This window comes from Cyanistes caeruleus, chromosome 2 (assembly GCF_971803275.1).
Source record: "Cyanistes caeruleus chromosome 2, bCyaCae1.hap1.1, whole genome shotgun sequence".
Lineage (NCBI taxonomy): Eukaryota > Metazoa > Chordata > Aves > Passeriformes > Paridae > Cyanistes > Cyanistes caeruleus.
The window spans coordinates 93,786,496-93,807,656 of record NC_141702.1 but is presented as its reverse complement, the minus strand read 5'-3'; the positions used below and the strand labels follow the sequence as shown (position 1 = coordinate 93,807,656).

The following is a 21,161-nucleotide window of genomic DNA, read 5'->3' as shown; positions in this document are numbered from 1 at the left end:
TCCTGACACTTATCAAAAGTTTCTTTTAAACACAAACTGAAATACTTTGTTCTCAGTGTGCATTAATGCATCAAGCACATAAGAGTCAGACCAGTATGAATGCTTGTATTGTGACAACAAAACCATTGAGGCTGAAAGAGAAATTGTGATTTGATTTTGCCAAATATAAAGATTGATCTGTTTGTTTTGTCCTGCTTTAGCATAGTTCACCTGTCATTCAGACAGGTTTCATTTCCAAAATGCTTCAAACTGACAGCAATCAAAGAAAAACAGATTCCTGAAATATTTTTTCAAGATTTTTCATTTAATCCAAAAATGCCAATGAAATCCTAAAAGTTCATTATCTGCCATGTTAATGCTGAACACAATGTTGTTTCATTTATATTTCTGGTCCTGTTAAAACAAATACACTTGTCTAAACTAGAACATCTGTTTTGGTTATAATACAATGTATCTTTGGCAAGAACTCACAATAGAACTAACATAAATAATCAAGAATATTTATTGAACCTTGTAACAAAAACTGATTTGTAACAAAAAACCCAAAGACTAGATATGACTGTCTCTGGCTCTAGTCCAATCCTAATGTAAGTCAATAAACACAGCTCTAAAGGGGAAACTACATTTAAAAAAAAAAAGAAAGAAAATAAAGTCCTGTAGTTATTTAGGTTGGATGTAGCTATCTGAAAGCACATTAGTTACAAAAACTGAAAAAATATTTGCTTTAAATCAAAAACTGTCAAGCTGAGTCCAGACAGGTTCTAAAGCCACATGAAAAATCATGCCATATGCCAAATTTCCTACTACTATCTTCACTGGCTTGTATTCTCTTTGGGAAACTTCAGTAAAACTCTACACAGTTTGTATTTGCCATTGCCAAGTATTTTCTATTGTAATCACTTGCTTTCTATATATTATCTTTAGCTTTCATTATTTGTGCATTCACCAACTGTACGCACCTTCCTGAAATTACATATTCTATTACTGCCTCATTTCCCTGGAAATAAATGATTACAAGCTCTATATGATGAACTGGACAGTAAGTATGAACAGATTTTAATTTTTTAATAATCATTCCTGATCCATTGCTAGTATTTCCCAAGGAAACTTAAATCTGTAGTACTTCCCATCAGCCACCTTTCTGGACAACAGCTTGTATTGAATATTTTGCTTTTCAAGCACTATAAAAAAATCCAACCTCATCTGCCAAGCCCCTTAACATTTGGACTCCTTTAAGGAAAAAAAAATTTCAGTGCAGATACAAATCGTAATTCACTACAATTTGCACACAGCAATGAGCTGAGCTCTGTTTTTCTGGGCAAGGATTTCTACCTTGATGCAGATAGATTAGTGCATCCCTGTGAGAAGCTGAAGGCTTGGGAAATGGTATCACATTAGATACAACTAACTCATTCTATTACAGTTCGGGTACCAGACGAGTTTTTTTGTTCTAGGGGTTTAGGTCATTTTGTTTAGGGTTCTTTGTTGCTTTGTTTTTCCCACAGTTCAAACACTTCATTAATTAGCAAATCTATTCTTTATTTACAATTGCAATCTGCTGAAGCAGGTCTTCTTTAACAATTAACTGTTCCAACAATGGCTGAAATTATTTCTTCTAGATTTTAACTGAAAATAATTAATAAAAATCATCCAAAAGCATACACAGGTTTCCACAGAACTGATGAGAGATCTGTATTCAGCCTATGTATAAAAAAGTCCTCACACTTTTAAAAAACATCTATCATGAGAAAACAACCTAATCTAGGGAAGACTTTGACCATGGAAGCAGAGAAGCTGTTTGTGATCTGAAAGCACATACTCTGGAGGAATTTACTATTTAAAAAGATGAGGATCAGCAGAGATATTCTTCTAAGTCACCTTTCATAGCTCCCCTTAAAAGGTATAGCAGTTATCCTTATGTATTGTCACCTATTGCTCAAACAGTAGCACTGTACTAATTTGCTCCTCATTTAGGAAGTATCACATTTTTTAACTCAGACTAACATAAATTCCAGGCATTTCACTGGATAATCAGAGATGGGGTTGGAATGGCTGGACTCATCGTTCCTTTCTGTTACTAAGAAATACCAAGGAGATTAATGCTTTCTGGAGCTAGAAAGGAAAGATACCTTTCAGAATTCAGCAGCATGGCTTGGAAACCCCAACACTGCACAAAGCAGTGAGATGTACATGAAACCAGTTTATCAGAACAGGATATATGGGAACCTGATCCTTACGAAAAAAACTCACTACAGGCTGAAAAAATGTGAGGAGACAAGCACTGCAAATGCAGTCTGTCTGTAAATTCACATACATAAATTCACACACAGCAGTATACAAAGTTCAAGAGCCCCAGATGTCACCATTAGCGTGAAGTACAAAAGCATGAAATAAATCACTTTGCTTTAACATGCAGTACCTCATGGCCCTGCAGACAAATTCTAAAGTACCGAAAGCTCCATACAGCTGTTTGCCGTATGAGCACAATGAAAGAAAACCATTAACATAAATATACAAATAAAGAAAAATATTTTTGATTATGTTATTTTTCAGGATATAACATGTCAAGTTAAACAACTTATTGATTTCTGCTACAAATATCAGAAGCTTTAGAGTAAGTGAAAGGTTAAAAAATTATCTGTTGCTACTAGAGAAAGCAATAAACTTGTTAACCTGACTTCTGCCTTACAGCATTTATACTAATTCCTATTACACAAGAGCTTTTATCAGTTCCAAGAACTTGGTAACTTCACTACTACTTGGAAAATTTTGTCATCTTGAACTATAAAAAGGAAGAAAATATTAAATCAGAAGAGGTAAACTGAAAAAAAAACAATCACAGTATTTCATATAAACAAATGAAATTTTCTGTGTAAACTAGTATACTATCAATAAATAAACAAAACGGCTATTTCAGATGAAGTGCTTATAGCAACATAATGAATTTTTGAACTATATTAAGTGAATTACAATGAAATTAAGCATTTGCCAAAACCCACACAGTATGAAGTGTTTTGCACTCTCTACAGTCATAAAACATTCGCTGTTTTTGCACTGGATTCAGTAAAGAGGATACCTAATTTTTCAGAAGCTGGAATAGCCTCTTTCCTTTGCAAACCATCAAAATTAGAAAACCTTTACTACATCTCCTGGAATAAAAGAGTGATTTAAGAATGAAATTTACTTGGGAATCTTAGAAACAAAGAACAAGTGCAATCACCTCATAAGTTAGTAGAAATAAAACATCTGTTAAACATACCTGTGAGGCCACTTCTTAATTTATGAAAAAATGTAAACAAATATATTTAAATGCACTTAAATGTATCTTGTATATAATAGTTTGAACAGCAAAAGGCCATAACCTTCTTAAGAGTATAGAAAAATTATTTCAGTATGCTGAGACAATGAAAACTAAACTAAACTGCTATTAAATGTCAGCACAAAAGATAACCCAAGGTATATCACAAAAACTGCTTTAGAAAAACATAAAGGTGGAAATTAAAAAAAAAAAAAGACAAGAGTTCTACATGGTAGAAAAGAAAGTGATATACTATTTCCTTCCAAACCAACAGAAGAATGTTTTAGTTCAAATTCAACAAACTAATGGGGTAAAATTTTAAGTCTAAAAGGACAAATAACTTCACTACTTTCCACTTGGTATTAACACAATATTTATTTCCAGATCATTTCATTCCAATCAGATTAGCAAGCATTCTATACTGCAGTCAGACAACAGAAGCTTTATCACGTGCAGTAAAACCTCATTCATCAAGAAAAAAGTGCGCAATGCCAAAGGGGTCCTTAGCTGTTAGTGTTGCTATTCTCCCATACTTTGTTACAATGATAATAGGAACAAAAGTGAACCTCAGGAAGAAAAAATAAAATGCTTCAGTAAGTCTCTCTTACTGACTCAGCTCCTGTTGCCTCAAAGAGCTGCAGCCAGTTTTCCTTGGCTAGAACATTGGGTCATGCTTGACTCAAATACATACAAGGCAGCAAAAAGAAATACTTCAAAAATTACATCTAAAACTACCTGTTAAGTTAAAATATGCTGAACAAATTAATAATATCCCAGCAAAGGGATCTTACCAGTAAACGACATCCAATGGTGCAAAATATTTCTTCATAATTAAGTCAGCAAAGTAAGCTTCTGTTTCTCTGCAGGCCTTGCCATTGCCAATCACAACAGTGCTGCAGCTTTGTGCAGGTTAAAAAAAACCAAACAATTATTCTTAAATATTTTTTAATACATTTTCATGCATAATATTCAATCCACCACAGTGACCAATAGACCTGATTTTAGATAACACAAATACCAGATATAATGAGAAAACATTCCTAGAAGCATCATGTTGTGTTTAACAGGTTTTCAATGTGACAGTCCGTGAGATAAATCAAAAATTTTCATTTATTTATAATGGGATTTTACAGTGATAACATAAGCAGAAAATCTAAAAATTATACTTCATATTAATAAATGGTATGTTATTTATAGTCCTCAAACACTTTCACCTTGTATTTTCCTCATCTGGTATGAGTCATGAAAAAGAGCAGAAGCCAAAGCAATCAGCATCTTAATTCCTTAATGGGAATACCATAGTTTCCAACAGCTTGAGAGGTCATTCACTCTGACTGCCCACACCACAGCCAGTCACCAAATCACCTTGTTTAAAGCCAGTCTAATGCTTACAGACAAACCGGACTGTATAATTTCTATTCCCAAATATAAATGGATTAACAGAGTTTCAGAGGAGATACATTCATAGTACGCAGCCTTACTACTCAGCCATGGCCTGATTTCATGTGCTTCCAACATATATGTACTGCAAAAGCATGAACACAAAAGAAAAAGCAAGCTCTGAACTAGACTAAAGAAAATAAACCTCCAGTTAAATCAGTAGAATTCTTATTGCACTCAAAATAAAGTATTTCTACAGTGAAGATTTTCATTTTGTTTGGTAAGAAAGGGCAATAAATGGAAGTTTCTTTAGCATACTTGTACTGTAGCAGAAGTCTCTTTATCTTCTCAGCTTCACGAAATCCTTGACCAGAATGTAAGTGAACCACATCAGTATGGAGTATCTGACCTGGAACAAAAGGCAAAGCCATTTGAATAAAGGACAAAGGTCCAAAACCTATATCCTGCAAAACTACTGAAGTTAATTTGATGATTCACAAAAAGTTTCTTAATAAGCCATCTATCCCTTTCATCTTTATACCCATTTAGAAGAAATGTGTGGTGAGCATAGGATAAAAGTGCTTTGGCTGGCAAAGAAAAACAAGTTAATATATTTTGTAGTTCCCTGCAGACATATTCAAAGAACAAGTAATGAGCATCTAAACCTATTAGCAAACATAATGTATTATATCACAGAGAAAAAGAGCAATTTGCCATAAAAGATTTATTGTTCTATTGTAGTACAATTTACAAATCCAGTAAAGAGTGATGAAATTTAGAAAGTCTAAGGACTTGTAGTACTGGAGTTTGAGAACTCCAATGCTAGCTCTTGGCATCATCCCATCTACCACATTTGCAAAGAACTATATTAACTAGTACTGATAGCTAATGGTGCAATGAAAACTCAATCATTTACCTCATCTTTATTGCCTTCTAAAGAAGAGATCTTTCTTTACACTCTCCTGAGGTGGATATATTCTCAGACAAAAAGCAACAACAAAATAAAAGGAAAACTAATAGTTTTTGCATAGGCCTAAAGAGATGTGCATCCCCTGAATAGACTAGGAAGAAGTGAAAAGCTATATGTGAACTAAGAAGATTTGCAAAAAAATATGTTTCTGACTTCTTATATTAACACACACATTACTAAACAAAAAGGGCTGAAAGTGCCCAGATGTCCAACATACTACCCATGAAAAAGCAATATTATGGAAAGTATTTAAATTCAAATTCTTTGTTAAACAATAAAAATTCCAGGTGTTCTCTTTGCTGACTACTGAGGGGCACAATCATTTGAACCTATATTCAGGAAGGCAGAAGGCTATTTAAGAGAGCAGTAATAACACCAAAGAAGTCACTGGAATCCAGGTGCCAGAAACTTAAGCTAGCTGAAGAAAGGAATTTATACAACAGGATGAGTGGAAAACACTAAAAGCCTCACCAAAAAAACCCCAACAATTTGATTAAAAAGTAGGTTTTGAAACTATCTTTACTCTAAATTAATATATTTTCATCAGTCCTTCCAAAAATGTTTGGAATTGAAGCTTACTGGTTGGTGAAATAATTGCCAACTTGCAGCCATATTTGTAGCCAGGATCTACGCCCATCAAAGTACGGCCCCTCACAGGGCTGGTCAGAAGCAGCTGACGGAGATTTCTCCCAAACATCATCACAGACTCTTTCTCTGCATCAGATGTCAACTTGGATCTTAGAAAAATGAAAATAAGAAAAAAAAAATAGCCAAAACATTTTTCTTTCAATTAACTTTCAAATACACTTATTAATTGTTCCAAAGTTGTAAGGTTTTTTTCAATCATGTTTCCCATCCTCTTTAATTAAATGTTACAATTCAAATCAAGTTGTTGACATCTTTTTGAAAAGGATCAGCTTTTACCAGCTATCTATCATCTCATTCTTGTTCTAAGAAAGTCAGTAAATATAAAAAGTACAAGAGAAACACTTGTAAGAATGTATACCCACCTTTCAAACATCAACTCATAATTTTAAGCGAAGAACAGCTTCCTTTCAAAGATGATATCAATTGTAAAGAAAAGTGGATTTGAAGGAAGCATGGATCTAATTCATCACAATTTTACAGTTCCAGAGAAAAATCACAACCCAGTAAAAAAAGGATGATTGTTTACACTGAGAGATACCAGAGATAAACTGGAAGGGTCCCTCCAATTAATTGCGGATACACCATGACTCCTGAGGCATTTAATTTTGTCTTTGGATTACTTTTTTTAACAGACATCACAGAAGCATGAAGACTTGAGCTTTTCGTAGGAGGGTATTCTGATTCCTCAGAACCAAACTAGAAAGCTGCTGGGGCCAGTGTTCCTTTTCCTTTCCAAGCTCTTCCACAGAAAGAAGTGAGGTAGTGCAGCAAGGACTGACTTAGATAACTTGAAGCACAAACACTGCAGAGTGTCACAAGAAACATATTAGTCCTGTTGAGTGAAGATGTAAAAGATGTATGATGTCATACTTGTCAGATGTGGCCGCCAAGACAATGACTGACAAGTATTTTTGCTATGGTATGGCACTTTTTTAAAAAACAAAACCGAAACAGTAATGGGTACAAAAATATTCATCACCAGGCTGATTTCTTTTTCTTTTGCAGGTACTCATTACCACTTGCATATGCATTACATTGTCATTAACTCCAATAATTAGGGAGTCAAAAGCAATCCAGTAACGCCTTCACTTAAAGGTAGCCTGTGCCCTTATTCTCATTTTCTTTTTACCTATCACTGAAAAAAACCACTTTTATTTCTACAGAACGGAAAAAAACCTGCATTACAGTTAACTAACCCTATCAGAATGGGACAGGGAAAAATCACTGAAGTTGTTTAGGTCAATCAATGCATGACACAAGTAAGCTACAAAGACAACCCTCATAAGGGTTATTTGACATGATGGAATATGAAGCTGTTCTGAGCAGTTTTTGGTTGTGGAAGAACTCTAACGCCTGATTTGAATTTGTCCAGGATCAACCAGCTCAGCCCTGTGTCATCCCACAGTGATACAGAAAGAATTAGTAAGTCCTCATCGTCTCTCACATCTGTAAAGTAGTCCAGAGAGAGGTCTAGATCTTCTTTCACACATAACTGATTAAACATTTCCTAAGGAAGTGTGCAACAGCAAAAAGCTCCTTTTCACGCATGTGCTCTTTGTTTCTGTATCAGGTAGATGAGATTATCACATACACAATTTAAAGTGAGATGGTGAAGGGCATACATGCATTATAAGGCTCCTAAGCAGCTCAAATGTACCCTCAGCAGACACTACATATTGCCACCAAATGTGTGAATGGCTGCACCTGTTCAGCTAAGTTGTCCCTCTATCCCAGTATTCTGTCTCCAAGTCTGTATGCAAGCAGTTGCCTAAGTAGTTGATAAAGCAGCACTAGCATCTGTCCTGTAATCTTGTCCTAGACTTCCAACTGCTTCCACAGTATTTCCTGGGCTTGACATGACTTGTCTCTTTACTAGCTCATAATAGAGCTCTTGTTCAACTATCCAACCTCCTCCTGAAGACAGATACATTTCTTTCATCCACAGAGTCTGCTGGCAGTGAGTTTTGCAGGTCCATCACAAACTGTGTAAATAGTTGCCTATTGGTTTGAAACCGATTATTTTTATTATGCTCCTCTAAGCCTTATATATAAGGAGGGGAGTAAAAACTTATCACTAGAAACCTTGTTCAACTCTTCACACATCATTTATCTCAAAGTCTTCCCTTTTCCAAGCTGAAGTCATAGTGTAGCCATTTTTTTCTTTACAGAGAAATTATTTCATTCCTCATTCCCTTTCATTGGACATTTTCCAGTTCCAGTGAACTGTTTTCCTACTTATTACCCCCTTCCCCATGTCAGTGGGCCAAAATGGACAATAATATTTGAGCTGCAGGTCAAATAAATCAATTATTTTTTGTCTTTATTCCTTAGCTAAATAATCTTATCTTCTGAGCACTTAACATTCATGTGGAGCTACTTTCCATGGTGCCAAAGTGACTCTCCTGTGGCAGGATAGCTCAGAGCTAATAGTTTTTCTTATAAAAAGATAACTACTTCCCCTTGAAAGTATAATTTTACAGTCATTCCACTGCATTTCAGTTGCCATTCCACTTCTTGATCATTCAGTCTTGCAGCATCCTTCTCCCATTTTTCCCTTCACTAATAAAATAAAAAATAGAAAAGAAATAATCTAAACCACAGAACAAGCTCCTTCTAGGGAGAGTCCAGAGACAGAACAATTAGATGCCACTTATGAGAGACCAGAGAAAATACAAGCAAGTACCTCAGCCTCACAGAAGTATGGATCTTCTATATACACACATAACAGAATAAACCAGTGACCCATGCATGCAAATGAAGTTTAAAAGCGGCTTGTAGACAAGGGAAGGGAACGCCCTTGGACCAGAGGCTTTGTAGAAAGACAAGCCAAGTTTCATCTTTCTGTCGATACCAAAAATACAGTGTCCCAACAAGGCCAAGTGCTCCCACACTGCAAATTCCTATCATTACATCTAAGAAGGGAGACTTGTGTAGGAATTAAAATTGCCCCTAAACACACACTATTAGTTATGCCAGTCTTATGGAAATTATGTTTAAAATTGACATGGATAAATAGCAACTTCTACAGTAATAAGAAATGATACTGAAATTGCCAGTTGTGTAAGGAAAATGTCCTATTATGTAATATCCTGTATTTTTAAATCTCAAATATAGACATCTCTTTTCTTCTCTGTCTCTTACTCAACACTTGAGTAATTAATTACACTGTCTACTATCCGAAGCAGTAGCCCTTAATTTCAAGCTTGGTATAATCATTTGATCCTTTGGAAAAAAACAAACAAAAACACCCCCATCAAGTTACCCAAAAGCAATCTAATATCTTTCTCTTCTTCAGTGTATTACTGACTTCATCCAAATGGCAAGATGTCCAGTTTCAGGCTTCTCCAATTTACAACAGTTTTCATTTATATGGCAGAGATAAAAGGCAGAGTAGTCCCTCCCCTCTAAACACAAGAAAAATGGCTATTTTGGAAAAAAAACCCAAACAAATAAACCTCAAAACTCTTCAGTTCCTACTTTATGAAAAAGTATCAGTCAAGTCCAGATCCCAAGCCCCTCTCTTGAAGTCTACAAAGCACTCAGACTGTCTATCTCCAACAGGTGTATTATAATAAAAGCAAATAACCTAATCATGACCTACTAGTTTCTATATTCAATGTTATAAGATTCAGTTTTTAAACTGAGATTTAAAATTCCCCACTTCAATGTACAATCTCTGATATGCAATCATTTCTGTGGAAAAATATATGCAAACTAGCTTCAGGTGTGAATCAAGACATACAGAGAAATGTTTGTGTTCCTGAAGACAAAGGAGAGAAAGCACTCTCTGCAAGAAAGCATAGAAAATTATCAAAGGATTATCCATTAAAAATTGCCCATGCCACATCACTTGCATGAAACTGATAGAATCATTCCATGCAGTACTGCAACAAGATACAATGTATTCCAAAGAGCCAAAAGCAACACTGGACATTATTATACCAGATACAAGAAACAATATCTGACAGAATGGAAGAAAGGAAATTAAACAATAAATAAGGTAATCATCTTGCTGGCAAGTTTCATTCTTCTTCTGATCACTAGAAGCACCAGCAATTTCAATTCATCCTTGGAAACTTTCTGTTCCAACATTCAATGATTATAAAAAGAAAAAAAGAACAGCAGGAGGTGAGTTGGAAATATTAATGCTAAAAGGAGGTACTGAATACTTTAGCAGCCCTTTGCAAGAGTCAGAAAAAACAGCTCCTGGTGTGTCCGGAAAGAAAATAGGAGGAGTGTCACAGCTGCAGCTAGCTGTAGCTGTCAAATAAATTTGGCTATATCAGACCCCCAGACTCAACTAGTTGAAAAGTAAAACAAGACCCCAGATGGGGCAGGGATGGGTTAGATTCAAACCCAAGCAAAGACCTCAGCCAATCATGTTCAATGCAGAAAGCAGACACATCACTGGTCAAGAAGGTGGGGTTGTTAAGACCCAGAGCAATCAGTCATCTGAGCCCAGGAGTTTTAAAACCCCTGTATAAGCAAACTTCCATAATAAACTGTGGCTGTTGTCACATGGATCTCTGAGAGTTCATGTCATTCCTGTCTCAAACCAACGACTCCACATAACAGAGGAGGATAAGAGTTAAGTGGTCAGGGACCAGAATACTGTCAGGTGCTTTGAGTTCCTCTCTAAAGAAGAGGTTTCAGATTTTCTTATCCAAACTCCACCTATCATGCAACATCATCACAAAGATTAAAACCTAAGCAGATATTCCCTCAGAACTGGCAGCAAGCTTCATATTCTTCTCATTGATTACTCATGAGCTACGTCTAGTAAGTAGTAGGGAAGGAAGATTTTTTTAACCTTTTTGATTAATAGAACAAAAAAGATTCAGCAATATACTGCTCCAGCAGTCCTCAAAGCATTACACACAACACAGGCCACAACAGTCCTGTGGTACAAACTACTGAATAAAAACACAATAAAAGCCTTGAAGCACCCTTATGTCAGGTTTCTTAGCTCTCTTAAAACAAAACCCCACTAAAAAGTAGGTCTTTTTTTCTTTATTTTAAAAGTTTGATTGTAGAGATGGCTAGAAATGACAACTATTTTCACTCCCATGTGACAGAAGTCAACAACTAAACTCTCCAACATGAGATGTTCACAATTTTGACCACAATAGACACAGTGCCTCTATTACAGTAGCTAGATGTATTATGGTCATAAAATAATAAGTGAACTCAGTATTTTTAGAAATCTGTGAAATTCGAAGTAACCAAAAAAACAGGCTCACTAATCAAAAGATGTTGCAAAGCAATAAGCAAACACAACATACTGTAGAGTGAAGCAGCCAAAAAGCCACTTGAAATACATGCTGTTAAAATCTTGAGCTCATGGTTCTTTTCAGAGAGGTAGAACACAGGTCATTTGTACAATGATTTCCATGAAAAGGTGTCAGGAAAACAACACTAAACACAAAAGCATACCCAGGAAAATACAGAAGAAACACATTTAACAATGAAATGGTTGCTAATTTTAGGTACTAGATAGCATGTCATTTTGATACAAGCCATTTCAACATTTCTGGTCAAAGAAACCGGGTCTCTTTGATAAATTTCATTTTGAACTACCTCAAAAAAGCATTAGCATTCAGGTCATATCAGATAGCCTTGCCAAAATGAAACATGTTATGTTTTGGAGTTTCTCTGGTATTGAAGAATCACACCATTAGTACTGTTAGCTATTAGAAGATAACACTTTTAATTGACATAATCAATAATTTCCACTATGTGGTAAACTCTTATACTACACCACAACATACCCCATTTAATTAATGTTAATTTGATATTAAGTTTTAAATTTCTTTTAAATTTAGAACAATATTACAGATCTTAACAAATGACATGATATCCAATGACATCATTACTACAGTAAAACCAGTACTAAGTTTACCAACTTCTCTAGAGACATCATAATACTCACAAAATAGTATCAGACCAACACTGCAACTAATTAGTTTGCCACAAAATGCAGCTGGCAAACACAAGGGGTGCTTCCTATCTTAACAATACTTCGCTGAGTTCTATTAGACAGGTAAAAGAGAGTGACTCAGAACAGTGTCACTGACAGTACTATTGCTGTGACACGAAGAGATACTGGGAAAATGCAGTGACATCATCGTTTATGCTATTATAAGAATAAAGATGAAACTATCAGGATAATATAGTTTAAGTTGTACTTTATTAGATAAATGTACAAACATCTACCTATGAGTATCTATGTAAATACATAAAGTATCTTCACAGAAAGATCATTTCTCTACTGTAGCCTAAATCAGAGAGGGTCAGAAATTAATCTATAGAACCAAGACTACATAGTTAATTTTTTCTATAAGCACAGAGGATTTGAAATATGCTGATATTTTAAAATAGATAAATTACAGTCTAACAAAACACTGGGGAGAGAATTGCTAAAATACAGATTTATTCCAGGCTTACCTGAATTCCCTACAGAGAAGAGGATATATAAGGCGTTTATATGAATCCTCTACAGAACTCCGTAGTAGCCTCATAAATTCTGGTTTTAAAAATTGTTTTGGTCTCCATCTGTAAAAGATGAGAAGAAAAATAAAAGAAATATCTTAAGAACACATGCAAACAACTAGATAAAAAAGGAATTTTCCAGAAAAGCTTCTACACTGTTAAATTCTATAAACTGCACTACAATAATTAGGCAAATAAATCATGAGTCAAATATGAATGGTATGAGAAGTTACTCATAGTTCTAATACCACCCAAGGGTATTGTCTATCTTTTAGATAGAGGTATATCTTTTCTTAGATATTAGAACACAATTATGATTGATGTTTAAAAGAAAACATAAAACAATCTCCATTTTGAGAAGTCAAAGCTTATTACAACTGAACAAAGAACTTGATTCCATATTACCTTTAGGGTTGTACTGTTTGCTATTCCTCAATACTCAATTCCTCTATTAAAAAAAATGACTAAACACCCTCTGTGATTGTCACTGCAAAATTATTCATAAAAGCAACTATGCCCAGACAGAGATTAGGGAGCTAAACTAATGCCAATAAATTAAATCCAATTCAAAATTCATCTGAAATGCACTGAGTATCTCTATTCAACTTTTAAATGAACTCTTACTAAGTTTGCAGCAGTTCTTAAACTAGAAAAGCCAAAAACCTTACAAACTGCTTTTATATTTTACCTGTTACTAATATATTTGAAGTGTAAATAATAATAAAGGAAAAGGGAAAATGAAATAAACAATACCAAACAGAACCAAGACTGTTTTCCAGCTTTTCCTAAGCCAAACTCTTTGAAGTCTTGAACTCTTCTCTAGGGAGAGTGCACAGTAACTATGATGACAAGTACTTCAAATTTTGCTGTAAAATACACCTCACTCTCAAAGCTTCCTAGATATTTAATCAATTGATCTTTCTGTTGTGGGCAAAGTTCCATGAAGGAGAGTGTGGGGGATGTGGGTTGGTGTTGGTGTTGGGGTGTGTGTGTGTGTGTGTGTGTGTGTGTGTGAGCCCTTGAACACGCAGAACTGACTCATTGAGATTGTCCACCCTGTGAGAAGGGATTGAGGTTGAGGAAAAGCACCCAGATGTATTATAGTCCACAAATACTGTTAATATTTTCTATTAAAGTCCCCCTGTTTTTTATTACTTTTAAGAAATACTGATAATACAATAAGTGAAGAAAACTGAGTGTTATTTAACATACCTGGGTCCCAAACTGTAATGGGAGATACCCAGCCATATTAAAAAATAAGCATTCAAGTGTTGTTAGTTTTTTGTTTGGTTGTCATGTTTTTTCTATAAATGAAATATGGTAAAATTATGGTTATAATATGTCTAAGCACAGGCAAAAACAGAACTGAATTTTACTTTTGAACTTGTTTACTTGCAACCACTCATAAATAGTAAGAATTGTAAATTGCTCCTACCCAGACAGCTTTTCAGTTGTCTAAGGGGATCTGCAACTTCCTGAAATAGCTTCTGTAAGTGTCTGCACATGTAATAGTTGAGAAATGTGTAATCGATTCAGCCCTCCACTGAGCAGACAGACACAGGAGCAGAATTAAGCTCACCATTCAATTTTACAGCATTCAGGGCTGTAATTCATGGCTTAGCCGTATGATCTCATCACTTTGCTAACCGTTTTTGCAAGTCATTCTACTACACTTATTTGTAACTAGAGACTCTTTCCACACCTATATAAAAGTGGGAAAGGCTTTAAAACCTGTCATTTGCCATCACATTCTATAAACATGATGGTTTTACAGATGGCAAGTATGACTACCCCAGAAAACATCCTCAGCACAAATAAGAATGAATTTGGAAACCTGGCAGCTGTTTCCCCCTCTCTTCCATCCATTAAAGCCAGTTAAACTTTCCTACATAGGTACAGAGGTTATTACAACAGATGTTTTTATTACCTGCCTATAGATAAGTAAAAATTTAGGCAACATTCTGTCAGAAATTGCTACAAATGAGAAAACATTCAAACAGCAAGTTCAATCGTAGCAAACACTGCAGTTTAGTAGTATCAATACTTCTTGAGAGAACAGAAATACTCACTTTGCTGCAAAAAGCAAAGCAAAATCATATGTCTGTATTTTTAAAGATCATCAGAGATAGACTAGTTAAGCCTCCCTCTAAGAATGAATTTTTCTTGACTATTTAATCAAGATCTAGCTGTTGAAGCCAAATTTTAAAAAAGCTCCACATAAATAGTGTCATCTTACTCTGATTATCAGCTCTCCATGTCCTAGTGTTCACAACAGGGACTACAACAAACATAAATGGCTTAGACTGCTGAGGCACCAGAGGTTGGAGCTACACATAAACAGAATTAACAGAGCCCACATTAAGCACCACAAGTACTGATTAATAACTGCTTCAGGAAGAGCCCAGCTAGGCTTTTAGACCTGAAGGATAAACAGCAGAGCTTTGTGTTCCTCCAAGATATATAAAATATGTACCAAGTTAGTAACCACAGACAAAGCAAGCCTTTAAGGCCTGTACCATGGGCTTTACACAGGATCTGAGAAATTTGACTGAAAGCTGAGAAAACATCATCCAGCATCAAATTTCATTTTTAAAGCTACAATCCCACCTGGAAACAAACTCTCACCCATTCCAAGGAACAATTCCATGTTGTTTCTACACTCAAAGCAAGCTACACAGCCCGTCTCTAGCTCTCTCACTGATCATTTTTCTGTGTTCAATTTCACAATAATGTCTTGGGGACCAGTACATGTCTAGTGTTAATGGAAATAGGTTTACTGTCAAACCACAAAGATGCCACTTTCTAGGGAAAAAATACAATCCATAGGGCCAGGTATAAGGATATTCCCGAGTTCTCTATATAAACCCAAATTGCAAGGAAACAGATGCTTATACAGGCTAAGCTTTCTGAGCTTTCAAAAAAATTCACAATATTCTTAGACAACATTTACACAGCGCTCAATGCAATGAGGAACTCCCAAACTCACTTTCTATTGAAGGAGCATTTAATGCAAAAAAATAAATTAGTCTCAAAAAAAGACAGAAGTCCAGAATATTTGCTACTAATTCACAAGGCAGTAGGTGATACTGTTTTGTGGCTAAAATACTGGCAAAACTCTGTAGCAAGCTGGCATTTCTGGTTCTACAACTGACTGTGTGTGTGAGATCCCTAGCAAATCAGTTAACACCTTTATGAAGTTTTGAAACCATTGACTAAAAATAAAGTTCTTAATCTGCTCTACCCAGCAAATCAATGCAATGAAAAGAATGCAAATTCCACCCCTGGACAATCATTTCAAAGCTTATATGGCAGAATATACATTTATTATTTATCAGTTTGATAACACAGTTGTCAATCTAAGGAGGAAGATCAGAATCGGTCCTCGATGTTAATGCACAAAGATGTACTAAAACCATTCCTTCAAAAGCTTCCTAATGATGGAAAAGTGTCCTTAAATAGTAAAAATCCATAAGCATATATAGCCTTCTGAGTGCTAAGTAATAGTAAGTATTCATTTCCAAGGTCAATAGTTTTCTTATCCCAGGATGACTCACAAAAGGGTAATCAAACAAAAATATCTCAATTTACATTGAGTCACTTTTATTTGTGTAGCAGCGACAAGCTGTTCCATTATCTGTGGTTCACAGTGCTTCCAAATTCTGTCATAGATGCAGTAAAAGCAAGACTGACAGCCATGCTCTGCCTACAGAACATACATCTTGAGGGGAGGACAGAAATTCTGCTACAGGTACAAAAACTAGAAAGAAACAGGTGTGTTTATGACTCCTAATACTTTCCTGGGGAAAAATAAAAAGGTTACTCAGCATAAAATGATCTAAGAGTAATAGTATGTGGCCAAAATATATTTTAATACTTTCAGGGCCCTATTCTTCTCTTTCAGAGGGAAACAGCCCCATTAACTTCCTACAGTGAAAACATAGGAATGTTTTTACTACGTCCACTTCTTGGACTTGTTGCGAATAAGAAACACGTGCTAAAGCAGTATCACTGTATTCAGTTTTAGACACTAAAAGGCACATTTCTTCCTATTTTTTCCCTCCTTTTGGTTATTCATTTTTAGGATGCAAAGGGAGGCACTTCTAGACACCGTCAGAACAACACCCAATATGTTAAACTACTGAGATAGAGAAAGCTGGTTTTTTACACATGCAAGGAAGATGTAGAGTTTGGATTACAATATTATCCAGCAGAGGACATCAAGGTACAGTTTCCAAGAAAAAAACTGACAGATATTGCATGAAAACCCATATAGCTAACCTAAACTTTTGTCAAAGTCCTTGAAAATTATGCAATACTAAACATCTCACTACAGGCTTAAAAAACCCAGGCAAGTCCTAAGAACAAATCAGTAAGAACCAAAAGAATCTGGTTTTACAGTCCAGTTTTCTAACTTAAACAGAGATCAGAATGCAAGATATGGTTCACACAACATGTGACAGTCATGCATTGAAGAAAGTTACATTTACATTTGTCTGTTAAATCCATTATTTTAAACATGTAATTCCTTACATTTGTGAAACTTGTTTGGAGTATACTCTATTGGATTCAGCAAAGTCCTTTCAGTAAAGGCTACTGGATGTGATGAATATTACAATATAAAAATATATTCACATTTCATTGGTCTTTGTACATGTTTTAAAAAAAAATTCAATTGCTTGAAGAAAAGTGCCAGAACTTGCAAATATAGCCCAAGGCATGATCTTTTCAGCATAATGCTACAGCAGTTGAAAACACAGAGTAAGAATTATCCACTAGCTAATTTCATCTAATCTAATAAATATTTGTTTAATTTGTTCTCCTAATGTAACAAGACATATGAGGCACACTTCAGTATGCAGCTGTCTATAGAAAAAAGAGATTCTGTAAGAATATGTATCCATGCAGACCTTTCATTGACACACCACCAACAGAATTCATTCTTCACCCCGTCAGGAATGTTGACCTTCACTGTCAGGATCTTCAGATTTTCCCCTCGGTTAATGGCCAGAATCTGAGTGCAAACATAAATGGCAGAGACAGATGACACACAAAATATCCAAAAGATAAACTTATCAACATTTGTGTACGCACTTGCTTGACATTCTGTAGCAAATCAGGATGGTGGTATACAGTAAATCAGTTCACAAAGTACTAGCATGTACAGATAACATCCACAATTTAAACACAGATTAAATCACGTCATGGCATAACAAATAATACATTTTCCCTGGAAATGAGTCTGCAATCTCAGGATCCAGTTTAATCTTAAACACACTTATAATGCAAGACAGTATGAATTTTGGTGGTGGAATAATTTTATTTAGTAACCCAAATTCAGACTCAAATTAATTGAAGAGTGATTCCAATCACAACTAGACATCAGTAACAGAAAAAGTTATTCCTATGCTTCAGATTCCGTTTTTCTTCCCATTATTAATCTAAACTTAAAATTATGAATCATAACTTGATGACGCAAAGGCGCTCAGTTTAATTTGAAAAAGGATTTAGTTCTTCATGCCTAGTTCACAAACAGCATAAAAAGGATTTACTCACTCTCTTTACAGTAACACTCCAGCCTTAAACCATTTGCACGTATTTCTGACAGGGTCTTGTGCACATAACCACACAGTCATGATTTAAAGCTAAATTTGGTTGCATATGTGCTACCCGCACACAGAGTTCAATTTTAAAAGGAAGACTGTGACTCTATATTTAAAACCAGAATCACAACACAAGTGGTGGGTCCTGGAGGATATCTCCTAGTCTAATCTCACTATGGAGACACTGACTGTTCAACTTAATACTAAGAAAACTCACTGAGCAGATTTTAGAAACAGAGTAATACTCAGAAGCATATAGAATTCACATCTTTAGATTTAATTTTTCCTTTCAAAGTATTTTACAGTGAAAAAATACCAAAAAAAAAGAAACCTCCTCTAAGATGACATTCCTGTATGACTACACATGTTGCAGTATGTAGCAGGCCCTGAGCACTGTCACAACAGAGCATTCTGTGTCAATCATGAACTTTAATTCAATCACTAGCTAACTCAGACATGTCACATATGTTAAATACAATGGTTTAAAATGACTCCAGGACATAGTACCAATTTATATTCCTCAGCCTTACTGCTCCTGTGACATACCAGGCCTGACATATCATTGAACAACAAAGCTAGTAATAAAGATTGCATGTGAAATATTATAGCATCTGGTACCTTGACTGCCAAAGCAAATGTTTTCACATAGAAATTAGAAAGACACATTTTAACAAATCAAATGCTTTCACATTTATTCTGATTTTATTTTTTTAGAAGAAAGTTAAACGTCAAGTTAAAATGAAATCCAAGTGATGCCTGTAACAGAGAATATATGTGATAGAATTATAATGTCATCATTCAGGATGCTGTCAGCAGGGTCAATATTTGCATCACATTTTATTTCCTGGCACTCCATCTGCAGAATGTGTCAATCACCTGAACTTAAACCAGCTGTTAGTGCAGTAACTAATATTATCGATATTTTTCATTCTAAAACAATCTGCCTATCCTGTTCTAAGTGATGCATTCAGAGAAGAACTATCACGCAATAAATGCTCAGTTTAAAACACAATTACTCAATTTCTCCCTCTAATATAATAAAGTCCTTATTGTTTAACTTGGTTTTTTTAAGTAACAGGTTAAAATTTGGCTATTCTAGTCACAAAGCAGTCTTCACTTCTGGAAAAAGACTGTTTTCATATGAGATTGGAAGAGATCCATGGCAAGGGTTGTTAGAAACAACATACATTTTTCAGAGAAAGCAAGAACAACAGTATGAACCAATCACAAGATTCACTTAACCTTTTTCTATTTATCATAAAAATACAACATGCTTCATTTTGAACAACTCTCTTATGTTCCACATTGACTTAAACTCACAGAATAAGCTCTGTATACTTTGCCAAGGACTTTAATTTCCAATTCCATTTTAAGTATGAGATTGTAAATAGAGCACTTGCCTCAAATGTTACACTTTATTCACAAATTCTTTATCTCCCGCTATTTCAGTCATCTCCAAACACAGGAAAGCAACCTCAAGGCATACACAAACACTGAACTATTTACAATTAGTCAAAAATTCAAATGAATTCTTGAAAGATATTTTTCCTTAGTTATGACAGTGTTGGTGTTGCCTCTCAGCTATGTCTTAGGAGAGCCCAGTCAGGTTCTCCTTGTTGCCAAAGGAAGAAGCTGTGACTGAACCTCCTGCTAGCAAAAGCTGGAAACTCCCATGAGGTATCTGACCATGTCAAAATCTGGAGTCAGCTTTTAAAACTCATTAAAGCAACCAAGTTTTTTTCTCATTACAGTTTTAGTATTTTAACTTTTTCAAACAACATCACTCCACTCCAGTCCTCCTGCTTCAGAACTCAAGACAAAATGACATGTCTCAGCAGACAAAATGACAGTGGCACAGGAAACAACCCAGACCCACAGCAGAACCATGCTGCAGCAGCAGAGAGCTTAGTGCACAGCACTTAAACTCACTGCAACAACATGCTGCAGCGCACACTCAGAGCTGCCAGGGCTTTCACAGCTGTCATCAGGGCACAGCTTGGTCTCCCACATGTAACAGGTAACATGCCAGTTTACTGTCCACCCCCTATACTCACATCTAAGCAAGAGCAGAGTTAGGGTTGTACCCAAGTCTTTAGGAGCACCTGCACTTCCATACTTGGGTGATGACAAGCTTCAGGGCAGTATTTTATGGAACCTTGTGTTTGCAACTCTGAAAAGAGGTGATTTAAAGCTGACTTTTGCCTCTACCTAAAGGCATTCAGAACATTTGTCTGTGTGCAGCCATGACAGCAAAAGAGAAGGTCTTCAAAGCAGTAAGTTTCACAACTGTTCTTCAAATACATCTATTCAACATGAAGTTCTGGGGAATTAGTAAATTATGTAAGTCACTCTAAGGTTCAGGCTTTCCTGTATATTTTTCAGGTATAAGCTGCTTTTAATAATCTTGAGCCAATCAAGAGAATTCCTTCTCTTGAAGACATCTTGAACTGCATTCCTAAAGAATATATTTTTGCCGGTTTTTAAATGTACAAAGGAACTATCTCTTCCCAGTCTTAGGTGAAGGAAAAGATAAAGACTTTAAGGTATTGAAAAGGATAATCATAACCCAAGAAACTAAAGACATGAAAAAATGACAATTTGCATCAGTAGGGGAATAAGGTCAAGTAACAAAGAAAAAGAAGATGATGAGAAAAACTTACAAAAGTACAATACCAGGGTTTACGCTTAATGAAGACATGGCAAATAAAAAAAAAAATCTCTCCTTAATTCATTATCAAAATACAAAAGGGAGAAAGACAGAAACTGAAAAATTAAT

General features: G+C 35.4%; 1 protein-coding gene across 8 annotated transcripts in view; it reads right to left on the bottom strand.

Annotated features, from left to right (window-relative positions):
- Positions 1 to 21,161, bottom strand: part of SRBD1 (S1 RNA binding domain 1) — a 124,418-nt gene that overhangs the window by 84,641 nt on the left and 18,616 nt on the right. For all 8 annotated transcript variants that reach the window (XM_023924495.2, XM_023924494.2, XM_023924498.2 and 5 more), the window contains 5 exons: positions 17,693 to 17,796; positions 12,741 to 12,848; positions 6,228 to 6,385; positions 4,997 to 5,087; positions 4,090 to 4,197 (listed from right to left, as the gene is read on the bottom strand). In XM_023924495.2, the coding sequence (XP_023780263.2) occupies positions 4,090 to 4,197; positions 4,997 to 5,087; positions 6,228 to 6,385; positions 12,741 to 12,848; positions 17,693 to 17,796 (569 nt within the window). The remainder of the gene's footprint in view (positions 1 to 4,089; positions 4,198 to 4,996; positions 5,088 to 6,227; positions 6,386 to 12,740; positions 12,849 to 17,692; positions 17,797 to 21,161) is intronic.